Source organism: Syngnathus typhle, linkage group LG12 (genome assembly GCF_033458585.1).
Source record: "Syngnathus typhle isolate RoL2023-S1 ecotype Sweden linkage group LG12, RoL_Styp_1.0, whole genome shotgun sequence".
NCBI lineage: Eukaryota > Metazoa > Chordata > Actinopteri > Syngnathiformes > Syngnathidae > Syngnathus > Syngnathus typhle.
The window spans coordinates 11,148,858-11,176,344 of record NC_083749.1 but is presented as its reverse complement, the minus strand read 5'-3'; the positions used below and the strand labels follow the sequence as shown (position 1 = coordinate 11,176,344).

Sequence of the window (27,487 nt, the reverse complement as noted above, 5' to 3'; positions counted from 1 at the left end):
ATAGAAATATATATGTGTATATATATATATATATATACATATATATATATATATATATGTGTGTATATATATATAAGGGGTGTAAATCGCGGGTTTTGTCACAATACGATATCATATGGATACAAAGAACTACGATACGATATTTGCCGATATCTTAAAGCCTGCTGCGATTCATTCACGATATATCACGATATAGTGCTCTACGATCGATATATTTTTTTTTAAATAAAAAATATAGAACAATATCCTGTTTGATAACAATTCATACGCAAAATCAACAAGGTACTGCAAACTCTTTATTTAGGAAATTACAAGAGTATTGTAGTATACAAAGTGCTTATTTTAACACTGAACTTTGATGTCGTGTTTTTTCTTTAAATGTGCGGCGAGATTTGTGGTCCCTAAATATTTGATCACCGCATGGCAGGATTTACAAACTGCACGTGTCTTGTCCGTTGAGCCATCTTTTCTTTGGAATTCAAAGTGCTTCCAAACGAATGACTTGAAGCCTAAAGGGGAGCAAATTTCCTCGGCTTTTTGGACACTAGCCATAGCACCAGCCCAGGAGCCGCGTACTAGTTGTCGACTCCCCTTTCACGTGCCTGCTCTGCTCACAACACAACAACACCACGCACTGCTCCCGGAAAGAGGAAGCATGCAACAATCAACTGGATTGCAAAATAAAGTCGCGTCTAATGTCCGAGGTCAAACACGGCGATATAAATCGATGTTTACGTTTAGCATCGATGCCAATAAATCATAGAGCATTATATCGATTAATCGATGTGTATCGATGAATCGTTACACCCCTAATATATATGTATATATGTGTATATATATATATATATATATATATATATATATATATGTTGTTCGTCTGTGTATATATATACGTGTACGTCAAATGTTCAGGGGATGTTGAGAATAATTGTCAATTTTGCCTATATATGTGAAGCCCTTTCGGACTTTCTTTCAAACAACTCCATGTACTTCTGCATAATGTGGGCACCGCACCTCTGCTGAAAATAGTGTGATATATCTTTATTTTCATTGTGAAAGTCACTTCAAAATATTTTTTAATGAACAGTGAATATGAGTTGATATGCATATAGTTATCTATGTAGATAAAGACAGTGACCAATGTTACAAAAACAGCAAGACATGAATCAAACAGACTAATCTCAAAGATGCTTAGTTTCAATTCCTGCCACATTCCAAAATGGCACACGCCTCAGCCATGCTCAAGAGATATTTTGAAATGCAATGCAGTATGTGGAATTAACTATTTTAGTGTATTTCTGCTTACAAAGTTGATAGAACCTACACCCTGGAGTGGTCAACAGTTCACTGCATGGCACATATAAAGCCAGACAACCATTCACACTTACACGCAGAAAGCACGAAGTCAAGCAAGTGAAGCACTCAGAGACAAATACAAAGTCATGGAAATGTTATTTGACATCAAAAGGAAGTCTTTAGCTTTGTACAAAGCGAGAGTATTACACACAAGTACTACTCAAAAAAACAAAGGGAATATACAGTCACCTGAGTGTAAAAAACATTCAGTCACCCTTTAGGGATATTATCCTTCCCCGTTTGGAAGCAATAACAGTTGTAACTCAATTTCACCTGCTTCCCTCTCCACATCCTTACTTGAAGATTAATGGCTAGTTTTCTATTTTTACACAGTCAGCATCATAGGTAGGTAGCATGGTATCTGCAGCACAAATAAGTTACTCCAGGATGGTGCAGTCATACCTGCCGTGGCCGGATGGTTTGTTGTGCCTCCAGCATGTGCATGAAAGCAATATCAGGAAACAAGGAGGAAATGAAAATGATGAAATGAGAGAGCATTGCTTGGGTTCTACAAATTGACTTCCAGCAGGTTTCTGCTAAAAATGGATAAATTGCCTGGGGTGGCACCTCCTTGTGGTAGCCAGAGAGATCCTCAAACCCTTTGTCAAAACCACATGCTAGTGTAGTGGGTTCCTTTTGATACATGGAAATTTTGGTCAAATAATTTTCTAAAAACCTGCTCTACCAAATGGTTTGTTTGTCACTTTATGGTACAAGTAGTGCAAGCTAAACAAAAGTAATCTAAGAAATGCTATTTTCTATGAATAAATACAACTTATGTTCATGTATTGTTGTCACTATGATATGTTGAATGTTTTATCATTATAATATCCTGAAATAGTTCTACAAGAATGATTGCATTCCCTTCTAAAAGCATGCTCTATCAAATGGGTTGTTTGTCGATTTATGGTAAAATTAGTGCAAGCTAAGCTGAAATAATAATAAAAACATATATTTGCTATGAATAAATACAACTTCTGTGAGTTCATTGTCGTTATTAGGATATATTGAATGTTTTTTTTATTATAATATGCTGAAATAGTCATATAAGTATGATCTAAATCCTGTCGAAATCAATTGATGATGTGAGGACACCCTTCCAGTACTTCAAAGCACTGTTCACTGACCAGATGATCGAACACATTGCTCACCATACAATGCTGTATTCTGCCCAGGAGTTGGGGATCCGATCAAAACAAGTGCTGAAGAAATTGAAAAGAGCCTGGCGATTCTGTTGTATATGGGTGTTTTCAACTTCCCAGCCATAGATGACTACTGGCACCACGACTCACGTTGCAGCTTGATAGCTGACATCATGCCATTGAAACGGTTCAAGTTATTACGCCGCTACGTCCATTTCAGTGACAATGCTCATCAGACCCATGACAATACAGAATGGTTCTGTAAAGTCCGTCCACTGTTTGAAACGCTACGACAGCAGTGTCTCCTGATCCCATCCACTCACAAACACAGTGTCGATGCAGTTATGGTGTCATACAAGGGAACACGGGCTGGCACTCCTCGACAGTATATTGCCAACAAGCCAGACAAATGGGGCTTTAAATTGTTCTGTCGTGCCAGTTCATGTGGGATAATCCATGATCTACTGCTTTATCAAGGGGCATCCACCTTCTTCAATGTTGACCAAAGTGAGCAGGAGCAGGCACTGAATCTAGGGGCCAAAGTGGTGACAACGTTGTGCAAGATGATCACACCGCCACAACTTTCAGTCATTTTCTGTGACTATTTCACCAGCTTCGCCTTGCTGCAGAACCTGCAAACGACGCTGGGAATAAAGTGCATCGGCACGATCAGATCAAACCGCAGTGGTGGAGCACCATTGATGTCAGATAAAGACTTGATGCAGAAAGGACGTGGTGCTTTTGATTACAGGTCTACGGAGGGGGTGATAGCAGTGAAATGGTATGATTACAAATGTGTCAACCTTCTCAGCAATGCCTCTGGCATTGAGCAACCGTCAAGCGGTGGAGCAAAGAGGCCAAGGCCAAAGTCGACGTACCATGCCCATCATTGATCCTGGCTTACGATGCACATATGGGAGGCATCGATCTATCCAACATGCTGGTGCATCTCTACAAGACGCCAGCAAAATCTAGGCGCTGGTACTTCCCTTTCTTTGGCTACGCCATTGACCTATGCATTGCAAATGCTTGGCTAGTATACAAGAGGGAATGTGGCCTACTGAAGAGCAAACCATTCTGCCTGAAATGATTCCGCCTGGCAGTAGGCCACACCCTGAAACAAGTCAACAAGCCAGCATCCAGAGCTGGCCGACCACCGCACAGCCAGACGTGCGGAATGACAACCTGGGACACTGGCCACTCCACAGTGACATGCGGAACAGGTGCCATCTCTGCCCAAAGGGGGTCTCCTGGTGGAAATGCGAGAAATGCAATGTTTCTCTGTGCCTCAACGACAAGCAACAAAGCTTTGTGGCATACCACCGCAAATGAATAATCAATCCAAAGTTTTTGGGGAGGGCTGGGATTAGGGACAGAAGTATTGCATGTGTGGGACATGTGGGGAAATTCAAATACTTTTTGAGCTGTTGATCGGCTATTTTTGTTACCACAGAACATGTAATGTGGCCTTCTGGAGTGAGAGTCGGAATATCGTGGCTCCTCTTTATCTTCAAACCTCGTCTTTAGCCTATAGGGGAAAATTTCTCATGTTCTGTCAATTGTTCAGTTATTCATTTTCAAAGAAAGAAAGACCGTCCTACTTTTTATTTCTATTTGTATTTTAGACTTGCTATTGCAAGGGTGATTTTTTGTTTGTTTACATATTCAACTTTTATTCTATTTCAAGTTCATAGTTGTTCATAGCTCAGTGACCTAGTGGTTAGTGTCCGCCCTGAAACTGGAAGGTTGTGGGTTCAAACCCCGGCCGGGTCATACCAAAGACTGTAAAAATGGGACCCATTGCCTCCCTGGTTGGCACTCAGCATTAAGGGTTGGAATTGGCTCTTTACAAGCCCTAGGCTTCGTCTCCCTCCTTGCACAGTTATTGATATAATAATATGTGCTAAACAATAAACCAAAACTAGTTAAGAGATAAGCGTAAGATAAAATACACTTTTTTTCAGTTAAATGCAAATACATCTAAACAATGTATTACATATTTACCTTTACCATAAAGAGGCACCTCTACCATTTGATAGAGGCTTATATTAAAAAAAAATGGTGGGTATGTTGAAAACAGCATTGATTGTTATTATTAGTGCCTAAAGGAAGTAAAACATGCAAAACATTTTTTTTTTCTACTGCTTCTTTCTTGGTGGGAACTTTAAAGGGTTAATGAAGGATATCTAATGTGCCGATGCAGTGCTCCAGGTATGGGTGGAAAGTCCCCAGTTAGACCATGTGTCATCTCAAAAGGGCTAAGCCTAGTCAATGGAACCTCAATTTAACTGGACATAAAATCTAGTCCAGTCAACTCAAAATGCAACTTTGTTAAGTATTTTTCACAGTCTGTTAATGACCACAGCGCAAGTACCCTAATTTCTGGACTATAGGTCGCACTTGAATATAAGGCGCACCAGCTAAAATTTGGGGAAAATCCTGCTTTGTTCATATATAGGCCCCACTGGACTGTAAGCTGCGGGTGTTTTAATGTTTAATTTCCATATATAAGCGAATATGCACAAATTATACAACATCATAAAAATCATGAAAAACCATAGGTAAGCTGCATTGCGCAGAAAGTAGCGGTTTATAGTCTGGAAAATATGGTAAACAGCGCTGATGTAGGGGTCAACAGACAAACTCGTCACACGTTTCCCACGAGAGCTGGGTTGTCAGAGATAAAAAGACTTGTAGCATGTGGCGGCCATGTTGGCCATGACAATTTTCTCAACAAAAGCAAAAGCTGCGCGATACCTGAGATTTTGGTATCGATCAATACCAAGTAAATACTGGCGTCGGTATCACTAATTCCGGTACTTTTATTTAAAAGCGATTTTAAATTACTTGTCCTAACATGTTTTGTGCAAATTAAGCGTTCATGTTGAGTTCTTAACCGTGCCATACTTTCTTCAATGGAAACACAGAGCATGGAGATTAGATTTGCATCACTGAAAGCACACAACTCATAAGGAACGTGTAATATGTACATGCTCAATGATTTTTTTGTGCTCGTCGTGCAAATGTCTATTGAACATGCTTTTTGGGGGGACGGGGTATAATACATTGATTTTATTTGTAACGACCTTATCAATGGCATTTAATTAAATGCAATTGTAAGGGAGGTGATAAAGTAACATTGTGGCTCTCGACTGTGACCACCCACCAATATCCTTCCCCAAGCATCAATAAGGAAAGTTTGGATCAACTTGAATACTTTTTAAACAGTTTGAAGTTTTTTATATATATATATATATATATATTTATAGTATTTACTATAATGTTTTACTGGGATTTTTTAAGCTACAAAAACAGTAAAACAATTTTTTGTACTGCATTGTGTGGTTTTTAGCACGAGAAAAAAAATTACTTAGGTGTAATGAACAATTGGCTCTAACAGACAACCCCTTCCACTACTTAGTCCATTGAATTGAGGTTCCACTGTATAAAATACACATAGCAACAGGGCAACCATGCATACATCTTTACTACCAGACAAACTTTGATATTGAGGGATTTGTATAGGCATTTGCGCATGGCTTCCAGTGATCATTCCGACATATTGCTGTTCTGAATTCAACAGTATAATCAAAGTGTTGTCAACTGGAATATACTCGATACATCACTATTATTCTTGAAAAGATTAGTTCTGGTTAGTTGAGAGCGAACACAGAACAGAACTAGTCTTTTGCGATCACCAAAAACTTGAAATGACCATGCAACATTAACACCGGCAGATCTATTGTAAATCTCCTGCACGTGTTCTTACTGTGGCCTATAGCCACCAAGCTGTGGCATATAGCTGGAGAGAGATTGGCCACCTGTAAGTGTTTTCTGCTGATTGTCTTTTCCCGAGGTACACGTGTCCAGCGGCAACAGCACTCGGTGTGGCTCCTCCTCCAGGTGGTTTGACTCAGGAAAGGTGCCATTGTCTTGGTTCCATTCGCTGTGTGTGAAGCAAGGCAGTCGTGAGAACGGTTGGGAAGCTTTGTTGCCTTCCTGCACTAAAAGGTCTGGGTTCTCCTCAGAGTCCAGGAGTGGTTGTGTGGACTCTGAACGGGAAAAAATGAGCTGCTGAGGTTGAGCACTCGGGATCTGGCCTTTGTAGCCATTAGAGGCTACCACTGAAGAGTACTGAACAGTGCTGGCAGTGGTGTCAGCAATGTCAGCACCCTCGTCGCTGTCAGACACACTCTGACGAGGTGAGGACATGCAAGAGGAGCCTCCAATACCACTGCTGTGTTCCTCAGACAGATATTTGTCCTTCTTGAGAGCCAGGCTCATTTTGTCTTCCTCAGACACAGATTTTCCATCACTTACATCCACATCAAGCACACTGATGCCAGACAGAGAGTTTTCCTTTGGTGTCTCCGGCTGCGAAGCAACATAAAGAGACAATCTTAAAAGCGCACTAGTACAACATTTTGTGAAATGTGTAATACACATTACGTTCCAGGTAACAGACAAAATTTCCAATGTAGTGGAAGTAGCTATGGTATTATTTATAGAAATATGTTTCATGCGTACACTTCAACAACGTGAGGTACAGGTAATATTTTTAGGGTCGCCATCCACGCATTCCAAAAATAGCTGATGACTGAATGTGGGGTATGCCTTTAAAAGGCATGTTTGGACTGTTGAGTGATGTGGAAGTGAATATACAGTGTAAGATTGAACTATTTTCTGTAGAAAATAGCATTAGCTTTTGTGGCTCACAGTGACATTACAAGTTGAGACTACCATCAGATGTACTAAAAATGTGTAATGACTATTTTGTTACCATTTGTTTGCTAATGCGATTAAAACAGCACCAACAGCTGTTTGCGTCATCCCTGTATAACAGGGGTCACCAAGCCCTTGAGGACCGGACCTGGTGAATGATGTTTACTTTACTGCAGATATGCAATTGAGTAACTTTACTGCACCATACTGTATAATAATAAAAGATATATAGTACATATAAACATTTGTAATAACGAAACAAACAAAAATCAGTGATGAATTTACATTTCACATGACCAATGGAAGTACCGTATTTTGCGCCCTATTAGGCGCACCGGGGTATCAGGCGCACCTTCAATGAACGGCCCATTTTAAAACTTTGTCTATATATAAGGCGCACCGGACTATAAGGCGCATAAAATAGAAGCTTTACTGCAACAAACTGAGGTTGACTAGGGTTGCGGTATGCACCCACTAGCCAATAACCAACGAACCCTCTGTAAACAATCGCGTTTCTCAAACGATGTCCTATAAAATGGTTGGAACTGACTAAAGTTCCATCTAACGCATTGGTACTACTTACCTATGTTTCCCTTCCATATCGATCTGTAGATTTACTCGAAACATTAACAGAGCAGCCTATTTTGACATGAAATAGCCTCGCGCGTATAGCAGCTATCGTTATAGCATTAGCCATCCGCAAAAAACCATGACCCTCAGCTCGCAATCTCCCATGAGCCTCAGCAAAGTGTAAACAATCGCGTCTCTCAAACGAGCTCCGATAAAATGATCAGAACTGACTAAAGTTCGATCTAACGCATTGGTACTACTTACCTATGTTTCCCTTCCATATCGATCCGTAGATTTACTCGAAACATTAACAGAGCAGCCTATTTTGACATGAAATAGCCTCGCACGTATAGCAGCTATCGTTATAGCATTAGCCATCCGCAAAAACCCATGACCCTCAGCTCGCAATCTCCCATGAGCCTCAGCAAAGTGTAAACAATCGCGTCTCTCAAACGAGCTCCTATAAAATGATCAGAACTGACTAAAGTTCGATCTAACGCATTGGTACTACTTACCTATGTTTCCCTTCCATATCGATCCGTAGATTTACTCGAAACATGAACAGAGCGGCCTATTTTGACATGAAACAGCCTCGCGCGTATAGCAGCTATCGTTATAGCATTAGCCATCCGCAATTTCCTATGAGCCTCAGCTCGCAATCTCCCATGAGCCTCAGCAAAGTGTAAACAATCGCGTTTCTCAAACGATCTCCTATAAAATGATCAGAACTGACTAAAGTTCGATCTAACGCATTGGTACTACTTACCTATGTTTCCCTTCCATATCGATCCGTAGATTTACTCGAAACATTAACGGAGCAGCCTATTGTGAAATGAAATAGCCTCGCGGGTACAACAGCTATTCGGTGACGCCCCCTGAGTACAGTTACCGTAATGTTGGGAAGCGATGCGACCTTGTAATTTACTTGTCGTACTAAAACGTACTAAAACATTTTGGCAGAGCACTGTGTACAACCAGTATGGATCAACAAATTCATCACTTGATCCATATATAAGGCGCACCGGACTATAAGGCGCACTGTCAACTTTTGATAAAAATTTAGGTTTTTAGGTGCGCCTTATAGGGCGGAAAATACGGTAATAAGCCAATTTAATGATGGGTTGGCAGCTGCCTTGGTACATCCAACATTAATGTCGTATGTTAACTTTCATATTTGCTTATGACAATTAATATTTTAATGTGCGTGACACATGCCCCCGTTCTCCATTCAAATGAGAAATTTTATAGTTTATTGTGAGAACATCTTATATTTCGTATTCTTGTATGACCGTCATGACCAAATGTTACATGTCATTTAAAATAATTTTACTTAAAACAATGCCTGCAGAGTTTACGTTTTTATAATGGCAAAAGACACTGACTATCGTGAATTAGAGTCCTTACTTTTAAAGGATAGTCAGGGGACCAGTCTCCAATGGTGCTCTTTCTGGGGTTTGGGATCCAAGGCCATAAATTCTTCCTTATCCTGTGCAAAGAAATAGATGACTATAAATTAGCTGCATTTATAAAAGAGACACAAAGCTGCACTTAGTGGCGAGTCACAGCTGACATTTTTTATCAACAGCCCACTATGGTGCGGTGCATACACTCCCATTGTTTATTTATGGTGTAGACTGAAAATGTTGGTATATCACATCAAAAGAAGAGATTGTCAACTAAATATTTAATAATCATAATAAAAAATATCCATCAAATAAATACTCAACTAAATGAGTTCAATTTCCCATACTTCATCGCCTCAACAGTAGTGTCTTAAGAGAAGATTTGATAAAAATGTCTTACCTATCGCCTCCAAAACATGCAAACAATTCTTCTTTACTTACACATCTTTTTTGTAGACACACAGCAACATGGTTAAGAGAATCACAAAGAGAAAGCCAAGACTAACTCCAACCACAATCATCTCAATCTCCCCTGGTGCTGTGAGAAACAAACACAATTTCAGGACAATTCTAAAACAGAATCAACAACCTAAATTATAGCTATTCCTATAATGTAAATTAAATATGCCATGTACATTTAAAATATATTTAAAAAAACACACACACATAAAAAAATCTATGTTTTATATGTTCTGACATTTTTACATAAAGACCTATCATAGCTGGCTGGCAATGTTCAGTTCATCCAAGTGTCGTTTTAATGTCACTTAAAGAAAAAACGCTTATTTCCATAAACTTCAAAATATTGAGGTGCTCATAGTCATATTTTGCGAGACTTATGTGAGCATGAGTAGAGATGCGTATGCGAATTTTGGTGACCACAGATAACAGTTTCCTAACTGTCCTGTTCAAACCTATGGCAAAAGCTTGCGTTCTGAAAATGTAATCTCTCTTATGCGTTCTGAAAATGTAATCTTTCTCATCCGAATTGCCAGTGTTCTGCCAGGTGCAAAGCCAGCATTTCTACTTCTTACAACGAGGGGGAAAATCAGTGGTGGGTCCACCCATCTATACCGCGTTTCCCCACGGGGGTCGCGGGCCTATCCCAGCAGTCATCGGGCAGTAGGCAGGAGACACCCTGGACCGGTTATCAGCCAATCGCAGGGCACACAGAGACGAACAACCATTTGCACTCACACTCATACCTAAGGGCAATTTGGAGTGCTCAATCGGCCTACTAAGCATGTATTCGGGATGTGGGAGGAAGCTGGAGTGCCCGGAGAAAACCCACACAGGCACGGGGAGAACATGCAAACTCCACACAGGGAGGGCCGGAGGTGGAATCAAACGCGTCCGTATCCTCTTAGCTGTGAGTCGGACGCGCTAACCAGTGCGCTAACCCGACACCGAGCCGCCCTCAGTTCATTAGTGTGTCATTCGTGCAAAATCCTTTCAGAATAGCACGTTAAGACAGAGCTGCAATTGGAGGCACAATCAGTGGTCGCAATTCATTCTTTGTAATTTCAGCCAAATCATTTTAACAACCCACAGTATTATTAGGTAACGACTGAATGTTGATCTCGGCCAAATTAACAGCCTTAACTAATAGAGCACCTGTGAGGCGGAGTGATACATATATGTAAAGTTAAATGTTCCAGTGTTGTTGTAAAGCGTATTGTCTGTCACTCAAGACTAGTACCAGCTCAGTGGCATAGTGGTAGAGTGTCCCCACTGAGACTGGAAGGTTGTGGGTTCAAACCCCGGCCGGGTCATACCAAAGACTATAAAAATGGGACCCATTGCCTCCCTGCTTGGCACTCAGCGTTAAGGGTTGGAATTGGGGGGTTAGATCACCAAATGATTCCCGAGCGTGGCTCCGCTGCTGCTCACTGCTCCCCTCTCCCCCAGGGGATGGATTAATATCACATGGGGATGGGTTAAATGCAGAGGACAATTTTCACCACACCCAGATGTGTGTGTGACGATCATTGGGACTTTAACTTTAATTTACAATTAATCTGATAGGTTAGATTTCACATTTTTATAATCAGCACTAATTTTTGGACAGATTACATGAAGGAAATTGGATAATTTGCTGCAGCAACCTTCATAATCTCGCCATGGCACTTTGCTTGGAAATTAGTAGCTGCGTTTAGATAGACAACATTTCTTTAATCTGATCAGATTACGGGTTAAAATTATGATCGGATCCAATGTTTTCAAGGACACAGAAAATATTGATACGAATAGGATTTGGATGTTTACGCTTCACACTCAAGCGGAAAAAAGCATTTTGACATGCGGAGATTGACCAAATACCGTTTTTTTCCGTGTATAGTGCGCAAAATTTAACTAATTTATTGTCCTAAAATCTGGGGTGCGCATTATACATGGGTACAAAAAAAAATGTTTTTTTTTTAATTTTTTTTTTTTTTTTTTTAAGTCCCAATGATCGTCACACACGCAGGGAGGCAATGGGTCCCATTTTTATAGTCTTTGGTATGGTTTTAACTAGGCTGGATGTAATTTTTTTTGTTGGCGTTGATTTCTCCGACTGCCCGTAAACGCACCACCGCGCACGGGAAAGAGGCGGCTCTGTATGGGAGAGACGTTTAAGAGGAATAAAAACACCCTTGGAAACCAAAACTTGCCCCTCGTCGTGACTCGGAGCCGCAACAAATGTTTCGGATTTGTGTAGGGTACATTGTGACAGACAGCAAACGAGCAGGTGATCGAGCAAGCCTTGTCTGATACGAGAGCATTGCGGTCGCATGGAGCGTGTTTGAAGTGAACAGCAGAGAAGAAAGGAACAAGGCAAAGTGTTGTGAAATAAAATATTACCTGTAATACGGATTTAGGTAGAGAACTGAACTCTCGCTCTTTATATAGCTGACGTGTCTTGCGCATCCGTCTGCGCATCTGTAATGGCGGCCTCCGTATGATATCCGGTTTGCGTGTGTGCGAGAGTGAGAGAGAGCGAGAGAGAGCGAGAGAGAGAGAGCGCGAGAGAGAACGCTCAACCGTAGCGCGCCGCCGAGCGAGCCGTCAGACAGAGCCGTCAGACAGAGCCGTCGCTGAAATTTAGAAGATATTTTTAAAGTCCTGATGTACTTTCTAAAATTTAAGTGGACCTCAGTGCGCACTGCGCAGGGAGCTTAATTTGGTGCGGTCGCGCAACCGCAGCGCGCCGGGCGCTCACTGTCGCATTGCTTAAAGAGCGCCTTTGTGTTTTAGGATGAACAGCAGAGACCAAAGGAACAAGCATTTTGTTATTTGCTGATTGAAACTGCTAATTAAACTGTGAATTGAAACTAATAGGAAGAAAACAACTCTCGCTCTTTATATAGCTGACGTGTCTTGCGCATCCGTTCTGTGCATTTTATTTCACAACACTTTGCCTTGTTCCTTTCTTCTCTGCTGTTCACTTCAAACACGCTCCATGCGACCGCAATGCTCTCGTATCAGACAAGGCTTGCTCGATCACCTGCTCGTTTGCTGTCTCACAATGTACCCTACACAAATCCGAAACATTTGTTGCGGCTCCGAGTCACGACGAGGGGCAAGTTTTGGTTTCCAAGGGTGTTTTTATTCCTCTTCAACATCTCTCCCATACAGAGCCGCCTCTTTCCCGTGCGCGGTGGTGCGTTTACGGGCAGTCGGAGAAATCAACGCCAACAAAAAGAAATACATCCAGCCTAGTTAAGACCATACCAAAGACTATAAAAATGGGACCCATTGCCTCCCTGCGTGTGTGACGATCATTGGGACTTAAAAAAAATAAAAATAAAATAAATTAAAAAAAAATTTTTTAAAAATTCATAAAAATTGGGTGCGTATTATACATGGGTACAAGCTTTTTTCCAGCATCAGCATGCCATTTTTAGGGGTGCGTACTATACATGGGGGCGCACTATACACGGAAAAAAACGGTATACCAGAAATAGTCGAAAACGGAGCCGTTGCAACGTCCATGTCAACAAAACATTACTTTTCATTTCGATTTTAAAGATTAATATTTTCCCCATTTGCGCTATTAAATCAAGTTAACACTTCTTAATGGAGCTGCAATGTAACCTTCAGGAGGACAATTCTTGCACCCGCCATACATTTCGCTCTTTCGTTTCTACTAGCTCTTGGGAATAACAGAAACGCATATACAGACGTCACAGACATGCAAAGTGAAGAAGTTTTTTTCAGACATCTTGGAGAAAGTGTTTTCACGCGTGCTGTTCAGATTATCAATCGACATCAAAATACAATCTTGATTGGAATGGGTTTGACTGGGGCTGAGCATTCTGAAGGTGGTGTGCACATAAAGCATTTTTATTCTCATCAGGCTTTCAATCCAAATAAATGTGTCCATGTAAACGTAGCCACTGTCTCAGAGCAGCAATATGAATTTGGAATCTTCTATTTTGATAAATACTTATATATTATAAGTATTACTGATGTATTTGAAACATACAAATTAACAATCTGAAGTGCCTTAAGAATGTTTCTGCAACAGGTGATCCCACTCACCGTATCTCTGGGTGGTAAAAGAGTGGTTTGTACCATTTGTTGAGCCTCCATTGGTGGTTGCCCTGATCCAGGCATCATACTTGGTGTTAGCTGACAGTGAAGTCAGCACACATGAGGTTACATTAGCAGGAACAGTGATTGTTGCTAATGAGGGAAAACAGATTTGTGGACAGTTTTTAATAAAAGAAAAGTACACGTACACACCCCTACTGAAGAAATAGATGATTAAAAATGTCGGTTTGCCATCAAAAAAAATTATGAAACAAAAGCGATATTTATAAGTATTTACAACTGAATGTGATACACAACTTATAAATAGTGAATAGTTTCTCGGCCTCTGTAATTCACAGAAAATCTTGAATTTGCTCTATTTATGGGACAGGGAAAGGTTTTTACCTACTGTACATGTTTCAGCTACTTCCTGTAACCTTCCTCAGAAGCGTCACAAGATGACGCTTATGGGCCATTCCCAGTTTTACATTTCAGTGTGCTTGTGGCGCAAAATGCAAATGTTGACTCTTGAACTGTGATGTGAAGCTGCTATTTTCGAGCCTTGCTCTTGTCTCATATTACTTTCTTGACTTGCAACCGAAAGATTTCAAGCAAAAATAAAGATTTGTTCCAATACATTTAAGGGAGAAAATTACAAAGAGATGTGCAAAACTAATTAGTCTAATTCAGGAAGCTACCACAAATACATACAGAATTCAGTTCCACTTGAATAGAAAATTGTGTAGTTTGTGATAAAGCCTTGTCGTTGATTTTGAGGAATTTCATTCCAGACAAGCTCTGCTTCATTTCGTCCTGGTTTACCATTCAGTCGAACAGAGGGGCCGACCAAAGGAGCTGGAAAAAAAAATAGACCATCAACACAACGTAACTAAATTTATTTAATGCTAATATTAATCATATTTATGGAAAAAGAGCATACTATATTTTCTGGATTATAAATCGCATTGTTTTTTTTCATAGTTTGGCCGGGGCGTGATTTATGCTCAGGAGAAATTATGTAAAATTACTAACACATTATTACAGTTTTTTTCCATGTATAATGCGCAAAATTTAACTAATTTATTGTCCTAAAATCTGGGGTGCGCATTATACATCCAAGATGGTGGCGCGTGCATACGCAGCGACCTCTCTCTGTCCCGCCCAAACGGTGTTTTGTCCGTCTAATGAGTGTTTGTTTTTTTTGTTCGTCTCGTCGTACGGAGTCGTACTACAAGTACGGCAGGCAGGTTCTGCTTGACATCGGCCAAAGCGAGTTTTGTCGAGTTCTGGACTTTGATGCGGGAACATTAAAGGAGCTCGGCCTGCTACGTCCTGAAGCGTCGCCGGGCTCGTCTGCTATTCCTCCCCCGGTTGGGAAGCGTCGAAAGCGGTGTGCGAGGAGGGTGAAGAGGGGCAAACGCGGAGGCGTCCGGGCCAGGCAGGCGGTCAACCCTGCTCGCCCGGCCGTGCCTTCCATTCTTCTGGCGAATGTTCGATCGCTGGACAACAAAATGGATTACATTCGCTTGCTGCGATCTACAAACCGGACAGTGCGGGACTGCTGTGTGCTCGTGTTCACGGAGACTTGGTTGACTGTCAACATTCCGGACTCTGCTGTACATTTGGAGGGGCTAGCGTGCTATTGGGCGGACCGGGCCATTGTACAAGGGGGGAAATCTCGAGGAGGTGGAATATGAGTCTACATCCGTGACGAATGGTGCCGGGACTCTGTAGTGGTATGCAAGCACTGCTCGCCACTGGCGGAGTTCGTGATCATTAAGTGCCGTCCTTTTTACCTGCCAAGGGAATTTACCGCGATTCTGCTCGTCGCCGTTTACATCCCGCCTTCCAACATCGAAGGCGACAGGATCGCGGCTCTTAGTGAACTGTACCAGGCTGTCAGTGAACAAGAGACAGCGCACCCTGACGGTTTTCACCATCTTCACTGGGGATTTTAATCATGCTAACCTGAAGTCTGTTTTTCCGAGGCTTCACCAGCATGTTAATTTTCCTACGCGTGGCGACAGCTTCCTGGACCTGGTCTACTCTTCGCATAAAGGAGCTTTCAAAGCCGCCCCCCTCCACCATCTTGGACTTTCTGACCATATCACTGTTATGCTTTTGCCCGCATACAGACAAATGGTGAGAGCGTCCAGGCCCGTTCGCAAGCAGGTACGGGTGTGGCCTGAGGGTGCCTCTGATGCACTGCGTGACTGCTTTGGCTCTACTGACTGGGACATGTTTAGGAGGGCTGCCACTTGCGACGATCGGACAGACATTGAGGAGTATACTGACTCTGTTTCCTTCTACATGAGGAAGTGCATTGATGATGTGACTCACTCAAAATCCTTCGTCACTCGGGCTAACCGGAAGCCATGGCTGACGGGGGGCTGTCTTCAGGCTGCTGAGGGCCAGGGACAAAGCCTTTAGAGCGGGGGATGAGGCTGGCTTGAGGACTGCGAGGGCTGACCTGTCCCGGGGCATCAAAGATGCAAAGAGGGCGTTCTCGTGCAAAATTACCGCCCACTTCAAGGACAGCAGGGACGCACGGAGCCTTTGGCAGGGCATTCAGACCATCACGGATTACAAGCCCGCGCCGCAGAGCTGTGAGGGCGACGTCCGTCTGCTCAAAGACCTCAACCGCTTCTTTGCTCGCTTCAAAGCTCAGAAAAGCATTTGCCCGCTGAAGGCCACTCCCCCTTCACACGAGCTGCCCCTGTGCCTCTCCGCCGACAGCGTGAGGAGGCCCCTTGCCGCTATCAACATCCGTAAGGCGGCGGGCCCTGACAACATCCCGGGTCGAGCGCTGAAGGACTGCGCTGGTGAGCTGACGGATGTTTTCACAGACATCTTTAACACGTCCCTGCAGCAGGCCATCGTCCCGTCATGTTTCGAAGCTGCCACCATCGTACCTGTGCCGAAGAAACCCGCTCCGTCCTGCTTCAATGACTACCGCCCCGTGGCACTTACGCCCATCATCATGAAGTGCTTTGAGCGGCTTGTCATGGAGCACATCCGATCCGTTCTCCCCCCCACCATTGACCCCTTCCAGTTTGCGTACTGAGCCAAACGGTCTTCTGAGGATGCCATCTGCTCTGCCCTCCACTCGGCCCTCACCCACCTGGAGAGAAGGGACTCGTATGTGAGATTGCTGTTTGTGGACTTCAGTTCTGCCTTCAACACCATTGTGCCACAACGCCTCATCAGCAAACGTGACACGCTGGGCCTCAGTACCTATCTCTGCAACTGGCTACTGGACTTCCTCTGTCAGAGGCCACAGGTAGTACGTGTTGGCGACAAAATCTCTGCCAGCATCACGCTGAGCACGGGGGCCCCCCAAGGCCTAATAATACAATTAATCAGGTTTGGCGGGCCAGATTAAACGGACCCGTGGGCCGGATGTGGCCCGCGGGCTGTAGTTTGCCCATGTCTGCCCTAAAGTCTAGGATGTGAGTCTACTCTAGGGCCTAGTAGACTTGCACTGTTCACACCCTTGTCACTTTGGTGTTGACATTGTAACATATGCAGGCAATTATCTCAGCTGTGTGCAAGTACATATTCACAAGTAGCTTGGTTTATTTACATTTGTAGCTTGATTTATTTACAATGCAGGATTTGAAAGAGGCAAAATAACATGCTTTTTCTCTCGAATAAATTGCTATAATCATTTATTTCAGATGTAATCATTTTCTGTATAAAAATTTAATTTGGTGTTCAAAAAGTATTTTTTTCAAACTTGAGTCTTGAAAAACGGGGTCGTCTTATAATCAGGGTCGTTTTATATTCGGGCCAATACGGTATTTAGTTGTCGATGGTGGCGGAGGTATACGTACAGTCCTTTTATTGGGTTACCGCCCCAGTCTACGTAAAATGTAATGTCGTCGAATTGGTTCATCAGGTCTACATATTCTTCTTCTTCTCATCCGTTCAGTCGTTTCCGACCCTTGGATACGCCTGTTGTTCACGGCTTCTTTCAGTTGCTCGATGCTCATTCTTTCTTGATGGTGTCTAGCCAATGGGTCTTCGGTCTTCCTTGCTTCCTTTTGCCACTAACTATTCCCAGTATCATCTCCTTTTCCAAAGAATTGGCCCTCATCACGTGCCCAAAATACGTAAGCCTCTGCCTCGTGATCTTGCCCTCCAGGGAGATATCTGGCTTGATGCACTCCAGAACAGCTTTGTTGCTGGCTACGCAATCCGTAGAAGTCTTCTCCAACACCATATGTCAAGTCAAGTTTATTTGTATAGCCCTAAATCACATAGACAAAAATTGACAATTATTCTCAAAGCTTCCCCTGATCTTAAGCACCCAAAAGGCAAGGAAAAACTCAAACAACCCCTACCGGGGGAAAATGAGAAACCTTGAGAAGAGACCACAGATGGAAGGATCCCCCTTTCAGGATCACCAGGTTGAAATGGATGCAGAGAGGGCACAAATGATACAATATGAAAATCAATGGAATGAATATATTGCAATTGGGAACACGATGGCTATGATCAGCCTTAGTTTGGTCCTGATTGCCCTTCACTCGGCCCTCACCCACCTGGAGAAAAGGGACTCGTATGTGAGATTGCTGTTTGTGGACTTCAGTTCTGCCTTCAACACCATTGTGCCACAACGCCTCATCAGCAAACTTGACGCACTGGGCCTCAGTACCTACCTCTGCAACTGGCTACTGGACTTCCTCTGTCAGAGGCCACAGGTAGTACGTGTTGGCGACAAAATCTCCACCAGCATCACGCTGAGCACGGGGGCCCCCCAAGGCTGCGTGCTCAGTCCGCTGCTCTTCCCCCTCCTGACGCATGACTGCACTGCAACCTACAGCGACAACCGTATAGTGAAGTTTGCTGACGACACGACTCTGGTGGGTCTCATCACCAAGGGAGACGAGACTCAATACAGGCTGGAGGTTGACCTTCTGACCACGTGGTGCAGGGACAACAACCTCCTGCTGAACGTCGACAAGACCAAGGAGATTGTTGTGGACTTCCGGAAGGGTCACACCCAACACCTGCCGCTGACCATCGACAGTGCTGTGGTGGAGAGAGTGAGCAGCGCCAAGTTCCTGGGGGTGCACATCAGTGAGGATCTCTCCTGGCCCACCAACACCGCATCACTGACTAAGAAAGCCCAGCGCCACCTGTACTTCCTGCGGAAACTCAAGCGAACGAGCGCCCCTCCGGCCGTCATGATTACATTTTACCGCGGCACCATTGAGAGCGTCCTCTCCAGCTGTATTGCTGTTTGGGGTGGCGGCTGCACTGACTACAACTTGAAGGCCCTGCAGCGCATAGTGAACACGGCTGGTAAGATTATTGGTGCTTCGCTCCCCTTCTTGAAGGACATTTACACCTCCCATCTCACCCGCAAGGCGACCACAATTGTGAGTGATGTGAGTCACCCCGCTCACTCTTTGTTCGAGCTTCTGCCCTCTGGGAAGAGGTACAGAAGCCTGCGCTCCCGCACCACCAGACTCTCAAACAGCTTCATACTCCAGGCTGTCAGGATCCTGAACTCGCTTCCCCGTTCTGCGTAGCGTCCTGTACTTTTACTGTCTGTATGCACACTGGCTTTTATTCGTTGTGTTATCTATTTATTTATTTTTTATTGTTACTCTTATCATTTATTGTTTGTGCCTTCTTGTTTTTTATATTGCGTTATTTGTATATCTATCGTGTAATATGTTTTGTCACCGTGGGATAGGGAAAACGTAATTTCAATCTCTTTGTGTGTCTCGGCATGTGAAGATGTTGACAATAAAGCAGACTTTGACTTTAACTACATGGGTACAAAAAAAAACAATTTCTTTTTTTTTTTTTAAATCCGGATATGATACGGAGGCCGCCATTACAGATGCGCTTTCTTCTCTGCTGTTCACTTCAAACAGGCTCCATACGAACACAATGCTCTCGTATCAGACGCTTGCTCGATCACCTGCTCGTTTGCTGTCACAATGTACCCTACACAAATCCGAAACATTTCTTCGCTATTGAGTTTGCTAGCGCATGCGCAGTGATACTGACCAGCAGAATAACATCCGGTTGTTCCCAAAGATGATCTTTTTTCTGAAATAATTTTACGTTTACGGACTTAAGTAGGAGTCAAAATTTGGGTGCGTATTATACATGGGTACAGGCTTTTTTCCAGCATCAACATGCCATTTTTAGGGTGCGTATTATACATAGGGGCGCATTATACATGGAAAAAAACGGTACTTGATCAAATAGATTACTTACTTACTAGTACAAGTACATCACTTCCCGTGTTATTTTCACTCTAAACCGCATGAAGCCGCTCTAGGCCTGTGGAATAATTGGAACTGCAACTGACGAGGAGTCTGACCTCAGCGCCGCATATACTTCTGGAGTCATCGGAGTTGTTTACAAGTGATGCCAGAGGACGAAGATTTAGATGGTTTGGAGTGACACAGATGGTTCGATAAACTTGTTATTTATGTTGTAGTTATTTGAATAACTCTGAATATGTCAGGCACATTTATGTGTTTATGTGCAGCCTTGGCGGAGTCCAACCCTCACTGGAAACAAATCTGATTTACTGCCGGAAATGCGGACCAAACTCTGGCATTGATGATACAGGGACCGAATAGATGGACGGATGGATATATATACATAAATAAAATAAAAATAAGGTAAGTTAGTTTGAAGTTCACATATTGTAAATTACAGTAAGTTACGGAATGTATGTACTGTATTTTCCGGACTATAAATTGCAGTTTATTTGATAGTTTGGCCGGGGGTGCGATTTTTACTCAGGAGTGACTTATGTGTGAAATTATTAACACATTTTATAATTTCACATGTTATTTTCACACTAAACCGTGGAATGATTGGAACTGCAACTGACGATGAGTCTGACGTAAGCCACATAGGAGAGGAAGCACTGCATCTTCTACCTCCGGAGTTAGCGGAGTTGTTTAAAAGTGACACAGAGGATGAAGATTTCATTGGATTTAGTGATTTGGAGTGACACGTTAGCATGTTATTTATGCTATAGATATCTGAATAACTCAATATGTTACGTCAGGAGCGGCTCGGTGGCGCACTGGGTAGCACGTCCGCCTCACAGTTAGGAGGATGCGGGTTCGATTCCACCTCCGGCCCTCCCTGTGTGGAGTTTGCATGTTCTCCCCGGGCCCGCGTGGGTTTCCTCCGGGCACTCCGGTTTCCTCCCACATCCCAAAAACATGCTTGGTAGGCCAAATGAGCATTCCAAATTGTCCCTAGGCGTGAGTGCGAGTGCGTATGGTTGTTTGTCTCTGTGTGCCCTGCGATTGGCTGGCAACCGGTTCAGGGTGTCCCCCGCCTACTGCCCGATGACGGCTGGGATAGGCTCCAGCACGCCCGCGACCCCCGTGGGGACTAAGCGGTACAGAAAATGGATGGATGGATGTTTTCGTCAGACACGTTCTCAGTTTGTTGTTTATGTGTCATGTAACGTTAGCACACCGTACAATTATTCAGCTTGTTTTTGCCTCTATTGTATTTTTATTTTAAATTGCTTTCAAGATGACATGTCTGTTCTTGGTGTTGGATATGATCAAATAAATTTCCTCCAAAAATGCGACTTATACTCCAGTGAGACTTAACTATGTATTTTCCTTCTTTATTACACATTTTATGGTTGGTGCGACTTGTACTCTGGAGTGACTTATAGTCCGGAAAATAAGGTACGTAAAATGTAATGTCCTTTGATTGGTTCATCGGGTCTACATATTTGCAGATTTTGGAATTCAGTCTACACAAAAGGTGCACCTTATTAAAAGGCGTACCTTCGTTTTTTGAGAAAATTAAAGGCCTTGAAGTGTACCTTATGGTGCAGAAAATACGATAGTTATAGCAGATGAATTGCTTCGAAGGTGCTGTATTATTCTCGGGGAACACAATAATGTGTTAAATGCATTTGTTAGCTTCTTGCTAACGCTAGCATTAGCTCACTGGTTAACTTGACTGCAGTGCTTGTTCACAAGACGTGTTCATAAATATTGTGTGGGGATTTATTTTGTTACGTGTTATGTATAGTTGTATGGACAAGTCTTCTGCCGTTATATTTTTACTCAATCAAAACGTTTGCGCCAAAAGTAAACTCTACTTCGGCTAAAAAACTACAAATATGTCCGACCGGAAAGGGAGGTGCACGTCTTGTGGCCTGGAGGGAGTGGGGTGTGAAGTATCTCATTTGCATTTCAAGAATGGCTTGCTCTGAGACAAGAGCGACCTGTGATGCTATCAAAACGGGGAATTCAGACAAAAGCATCGCTGTTACACTTTATATAGACCGCAACTGAATGACTAAAACGTAAAACAGAAGAATTTATTAACATGATATGTGTCATGTCTCGTCCCCAGTTTTGTGATGTGTCATCGTTTCTGTGTCTGTGTGCTCGCCCCTCCCTTGCTGTGTGCCCTTGATTAGTGTAATCACACGCACTTGCCTCTCTTTAGCTGTGTTGTATTTAAGTTCTGTTTGCGTGTCACTCGCCGTCGGAGCATTGGATGAGATGTGGACAATGCATGTCTCACGGTCACGCGGTTTGTTTGGTTCCTGTCTTTTGTTTCACGCTTTGGATGGTTAATCCTGTTAGTTTGTTGTTTAGTCATGTCAGTTTGCCGAGTCCTTTGAGTTTGCTTCAATAAACCCTGGTCCAAGCTGCACTTGGTCGCCCTGCTCCATCTCCACCATCCACCCGTGACAATATGTAAGCTTTAAGGAGTTATCGTTGGTGTTTTGGCTGTGAAACGAATTAAACGAACTACGGTATTTTCCGCACTATTAGGCGCACTTAAAAACTTAAAACTTAAAATTTACTCAAAAAACTACAGTGCGCCTTATAATGCAGAGCACCTTATATATGGATCAATTGACGAATTTGTTGATCCATACTGGTTGTAAACAGCGCTCTGCCAAAATGTTTCAGTACGTTTTAGTACGACTAGTAAATTACAAGGTCGTATCGCATCCCAGCATTACAGCAACCGTGGTCAGGAGCATCACTGAATAGCTGTTGTACCCGCGAGGCTATTTCATTTCAAAATAGGCTGTTACTAGGGGTGTAAATCGCAGGTTTTGTCACGATACGATATAATATCGATACAAAGAACTACGATACGATAAGCCTGCTGCGATTCATTCACGATATATCGCGATATAGTGCTCTACGATCGATTTTTTTTTTTTTTTAATAAAAAATATAGAACAATATCCTGATTTATAACAATTCATACGCAAAATCAACAAGGTACTGCAAACTCTTTATTTAGGAAATTACAAGAGTATTGCAGTATACAAAGTGCTTATTTTAATACTGAACTTTGCTGTCGTGTTTTTTCTTTAAATGTGCGGCGAGATTTGTGCTCCCTGAATATTTTATCACCGCATGGCAGGATTTACAAACTGCACGTGTCTTGTCCGTTGAGCCATCTTTTCTTTGGAATCCAAAGTGCTTCCAAACGAATGACTTGAAGCCTAAAGGGGAGCAAATTTCCTCGTCTTTTTGGACACTAGCCATAGCACCAGCCCAGGAGCCGCGTACTAGTTGTCGACTCCCCTTTCACGTGCCTGCTCAGCTCACAACACGCCGCCGCGCCACTGCTCCCGGAAAGAGGAAGCAAGCAACAATGAACTGGATTTCAAAATAAAGTCGCGTCTAATGTCCGAGGTCAAACACGGCGATATAAATCGATGTTTACGTTTAGCATCGATGCCAATAAATCGTAGAGCATTATATCGATTAATCGATGTGTATCGATGAATCGTTACACCCCTAGTACCAACGTGTTAGATCAAACTTTAGTCAGTTCCTATCATTTTACAGGAGATAGTTTGAGAAACGCGATTGTTCACAGAGGGCTCATTGGTTATTGGCTAGTGGATGCATACCGCCAGAGATGGGACTAAATCACACATGTGCAAGTCTCAAGTAAGTCTCAAGTCTTAACCTTCAAGTCTCAAGTTGGGCAAGTCAAGTCACGTCCTTAAATAGGTCAAGTCAAGTCCAAGTCAAGTCCTTAAATAGGTCAAGTCAAGTCCAAGTCAAGTCGCCTTATTATTGCAATATTTACTTAATTCTGCTTCATCATCATATTCATTGCATTAAAGCTATATATACACACCTATTTAGATAAATGAAAAGCACTTACTTGGCAGAATGGCTCTTCAAATGACGGACAAAGTTTGAAGTTTGTCGTCTTGCTGTCCGAAATGTTTTTGTTGCATATCTCGCACTGTGCTGTCCGTCTTTTGCCGTCATAAAAGTAATTGCGATAGCCAAAGGTGATGACTCTCGGTACCGCTCCCGCTGACATGTTTGCGCATGTCTGATATAAAGGGACGTGATTCTCCAATAAACACATTCGGTAGGTAGAGAGGGCACGACTGATTGATTGACAAGGTAGTGATCCAATCATGACAACGCCATTCTCAGCCTGCGCTGCTACCGCGTTATCGATATTATTTTTTTAAATGTATTATTAATTTTATATTCAAACTGAAAACATAAACTAAATATGTAACACGGAAGTCATTCAAGTCATCGTGTCTCAAGTCAAGTCCCGAGTCTTTAACTTCCAAGTCGAGTCACAAGTTTTTTCATTTTTTGTCAAGTCAAGTCACAAGTCATCAAAACAGCGACTCGAGTCAACTCGAGTCCAAGTCACTGTGACTCGAGTCCCCATTTCTGCATACCGCAACCCTAGTCAACCTCAGTTTGTTGCAGTATAACTTCTATTTTATGCGCCTTTTAATCCGGTGCGCCCTATATATGAAATAATTTCTAAAATAAAAAAATCAATAAGGGTGCGCCTTATAATCCAATGCGCCTTATGGTGCGACAAATACGGTATACTGTATTCTTATGGAAATAAAAAAATAAGTGTATTCTTAGGGAAATATTTAACATACAAAGCAAGTCCTGGAACAAATTAAATTTTTATGTAGGGGTTTGATTTAGCGTCTCTACCTGATTGCGTTGACTGAGCCCCCAATCCCTATTTTATTTTTATTTCTCAACCCCTATCCTTTTTTTATTTTATTTTTTAACATTATTATTATTTTAGTTTACTGTTTTAACTGTGTTGCGTTTTGATCAAATGCATTCATGAGCGTCCTTGCATGAATGGGTTTGAATTTTGGGTTTGAAATGTTTGGAGGCAAGACTTGCATCTGTTGTTTGATGACATTTGTGAACTCCAATAAACAAAATTAATTTAAAAAAAAAAAAGACAAATCTCAGTTCAGATTTGTCTTTTTTTTCTGACATGTACTGCCTGGTGGAATTGTCAATTAACATTTAAGAAAAGGTGATTATGCAGTCTTACCTCGTTCCTCGAGAAAAGCTTCTACTCTTGCTGGTTTTCCTGTCCATCCAGAATATATGGGATACACAGATATGTTGTAGCAAAGAAACTTCTCTAGGATGCCTATGTGTAAGAGAAAGTGAAGCATGTTAAGTTAACACTATTGGAAAATAGGAGACGGTGAGATAGGATTTTGAGTTTGACATGTTTTTAATGCCTTTATTTATCAAACTCTTTCAAATAAATGCGGAGACTGAGTGGTCATCTCTTAATAGAAAAAAAACGATACAGCAATTTTGGACGAGTGTTAAAAACAACACATTGATTTATGTAAATGTGTGGCTACCGCCACACAGGAACGTAACATGTAATACTCTCTCTCCTTTTCTTTTCAACCTCTATTCAGAAGTAATCATGAGGAAACTGGATTTAGAAGAAAAGAATATCAGGGTGAAGATAGGCAGAAGTACCATCAGCAATTTAAGGTATGTAGATGATACAACGCTGCTGGCAGAGAATGAGAGAGACCTGAAGAAACTAATCCTGAAGCTGAAAGAAGAGAGCAGCAAGATGGGACTCCACCTGAACATCAAGAAAACTAAGATCATGACCACTGCACAGTTCACATAATGATCAATAATGAGGAAACAGAAGTGGTTAACAGCTTTGTACTCCTTGGGTCACTTATCAATCGCAATGGAGGCTCGACAGCAGAGATCAAGCATCGATTAGCGCTGGGGCGTACAGCCATGGTAACCATGAACCAAGTATGGAAGTATGAAAGTGTTAGGGTTGACAAATTATCTTGATCGTATGATTTTGTTGGAATGTAGACTAGAATTATTAACTGTTTAAACCTTTCAGCTTTCCGTGACTCTGGGAAGTTTAACCATTCAGTTGTTGAAAATTTCCAAATGGTGTGGAAACATTCTTGCTTAGTTAGCCATCTAAAATGCTCCACTAGTTTTTGTTTACATTAGAGCGTAAAACACCCCCTGCTCTGATCTCACCAGACGCTGGGGGTTTCACCAAACCTGTCACCCCCACCCTGCTTGTTCTCAATAAATATGATCTTGCAAGAATCCAAAGTCAGACTTTGTTCAAATGTCGCTGTATGCACAGTGCCGAACGATTTCTCCACTTGCAAGTGCTTAAAGGGCATACTGTCTCCCGTGTGGTTCTTGCAAATACCGTTTTTTTTCCATGTATAACGCGCCCCCATGTATAATACGCACCCTAAAAATGGCATGTCGATGCTGGAAAAAAGCCTGTACCCATGTATAATATGCACCCATATTTTGACTTTTTTAAAGTCCCAATGATCGTCACACACACGTCTGGGTGTGGTGAAATTTGTCCTCTGCATTTGACCCATCCCTGTGTGATTTTGATCCATCCCCTGGGGGAGAGGGGAGCAGTGAGCAGCAGCGGCGCCGCGCTCGGGAATCATTTGGTGATCTAACCCCCCAATTCCAACCCTTAATGCTGAGTGCCAAGCAGGGAGGCAATGGGTCCCATTTTTATAGTCTTTGGTATGACCCGGCCGGGTTACTTAAGTCTGTAAACGTAAAATTATTTCAGAAAAAAGATCATCTTTGGGAACAACCGGATGTTATTCTGCCGGTCAGTATCACTTCGCATGCAGTAGCAAACTCGATAGCGAAGAATTATGTGAGACTCTCAACGGGATCACTAATATTTGAGTGATGTTCCAGTTATTTATCACAATTATTTATTATTATTATAATAATAATAATATATATATTATACATAATTATTTATTTATTATTCACAATTGTCATGGTGATCTTTCTGGTGATTTCTTAACTAGGCTGGATGTATTTTTTTTGTTGGCTTTGATTTGAAAAAGGCGGCTCTGTATGGGAGAGAAGTTGAGGAGGAATAAAAACACCCTTGGTAACCAAAACTTGCCCCTCGTCGTGACTCGGAGCCGCAACAAATGTTTCGGATTTGTGTAGGGTACATTGTGACAGCAAACAAGCAGGTGATCGAGCAAACGTCTGATACGAGAGCATTGTGTTCGTATGGAGCGTGTTTGAAGTGAACAGCAGAGAAGAAAGGAACAAGGGAAAGTGTGAAATAAAATATTACCTGTAATACGCATTTTGTTATTTGCTGATTGACACTCCTAATTAAACTATAAATTGAAACTAATAGGAAGAAAACTGAACTCTCGCTCTTTATATAGCTGACGTGTCTTGCGCATCCGTTCTGCGCATCTGTAATGGCGGCCTCCATATGATATATGGGGTCTGCGAAGGAGATTAAAAAAAAAACAATATTTGACAATAACCCACCATCAAGAATTGCATCATCCCATCAAACGATATGTCGTCAATTATGAATTTTACTGACTAAGTGTGTTGGGCAGGATGGCTGAATGCGATGCGCGATTGACGTGTCTTGCGCATCCGTTCTGCGCATACTGTCATGGCGGCCTCCGTATGA

At 42.4% G+C, this 27,487-nt stretch overlaps 1 protein-coding gene across 2 annotated transcripts in view; it reads right to left on the bottom strand.

Moving 5' to 3' along the window:
• Positions 1-1,026: 1,026 nt before the first annotated feature.
• il6st (interleukin 6 cytokine family signal transduce) overlaps positions 1,027-27,487 on the bottom strand; it is a 46,939-nt gene continuing 20,478 nt past the window's right edge. For both annotated transcript variants that reach the window (XM_061293954.1, XM_061293955.1), the window contains 6 exons: positions 25,040-25,141; positions 14,417-14,560; positions 13,715-13,858; positions 9,635-9,731; positions 9,195-9,276; positions 1,027-6,872 (listed from right to left, as the gene is read on the bottom strand). In XM_061293954.1, the coding sequence (XP_061149938.1) occupies positions 6,264-6,872; positions 9,195-9,276; positions 9,635-9,731; positions 13,715-13,858; positions 14,417-14,560; positions 25,040-25,141 (1,178 nt within the window). In that variant the 3' untranslated portion in view covers positions 1,027-6,263. The remainder of the gene's footprint in view (positions 6,873-9,194; positions 9,277-9,634; positions 9,732-13,714; positions 13,859-14,416; positions 14,561-25,039; positions 25,142-27,487) is intronic.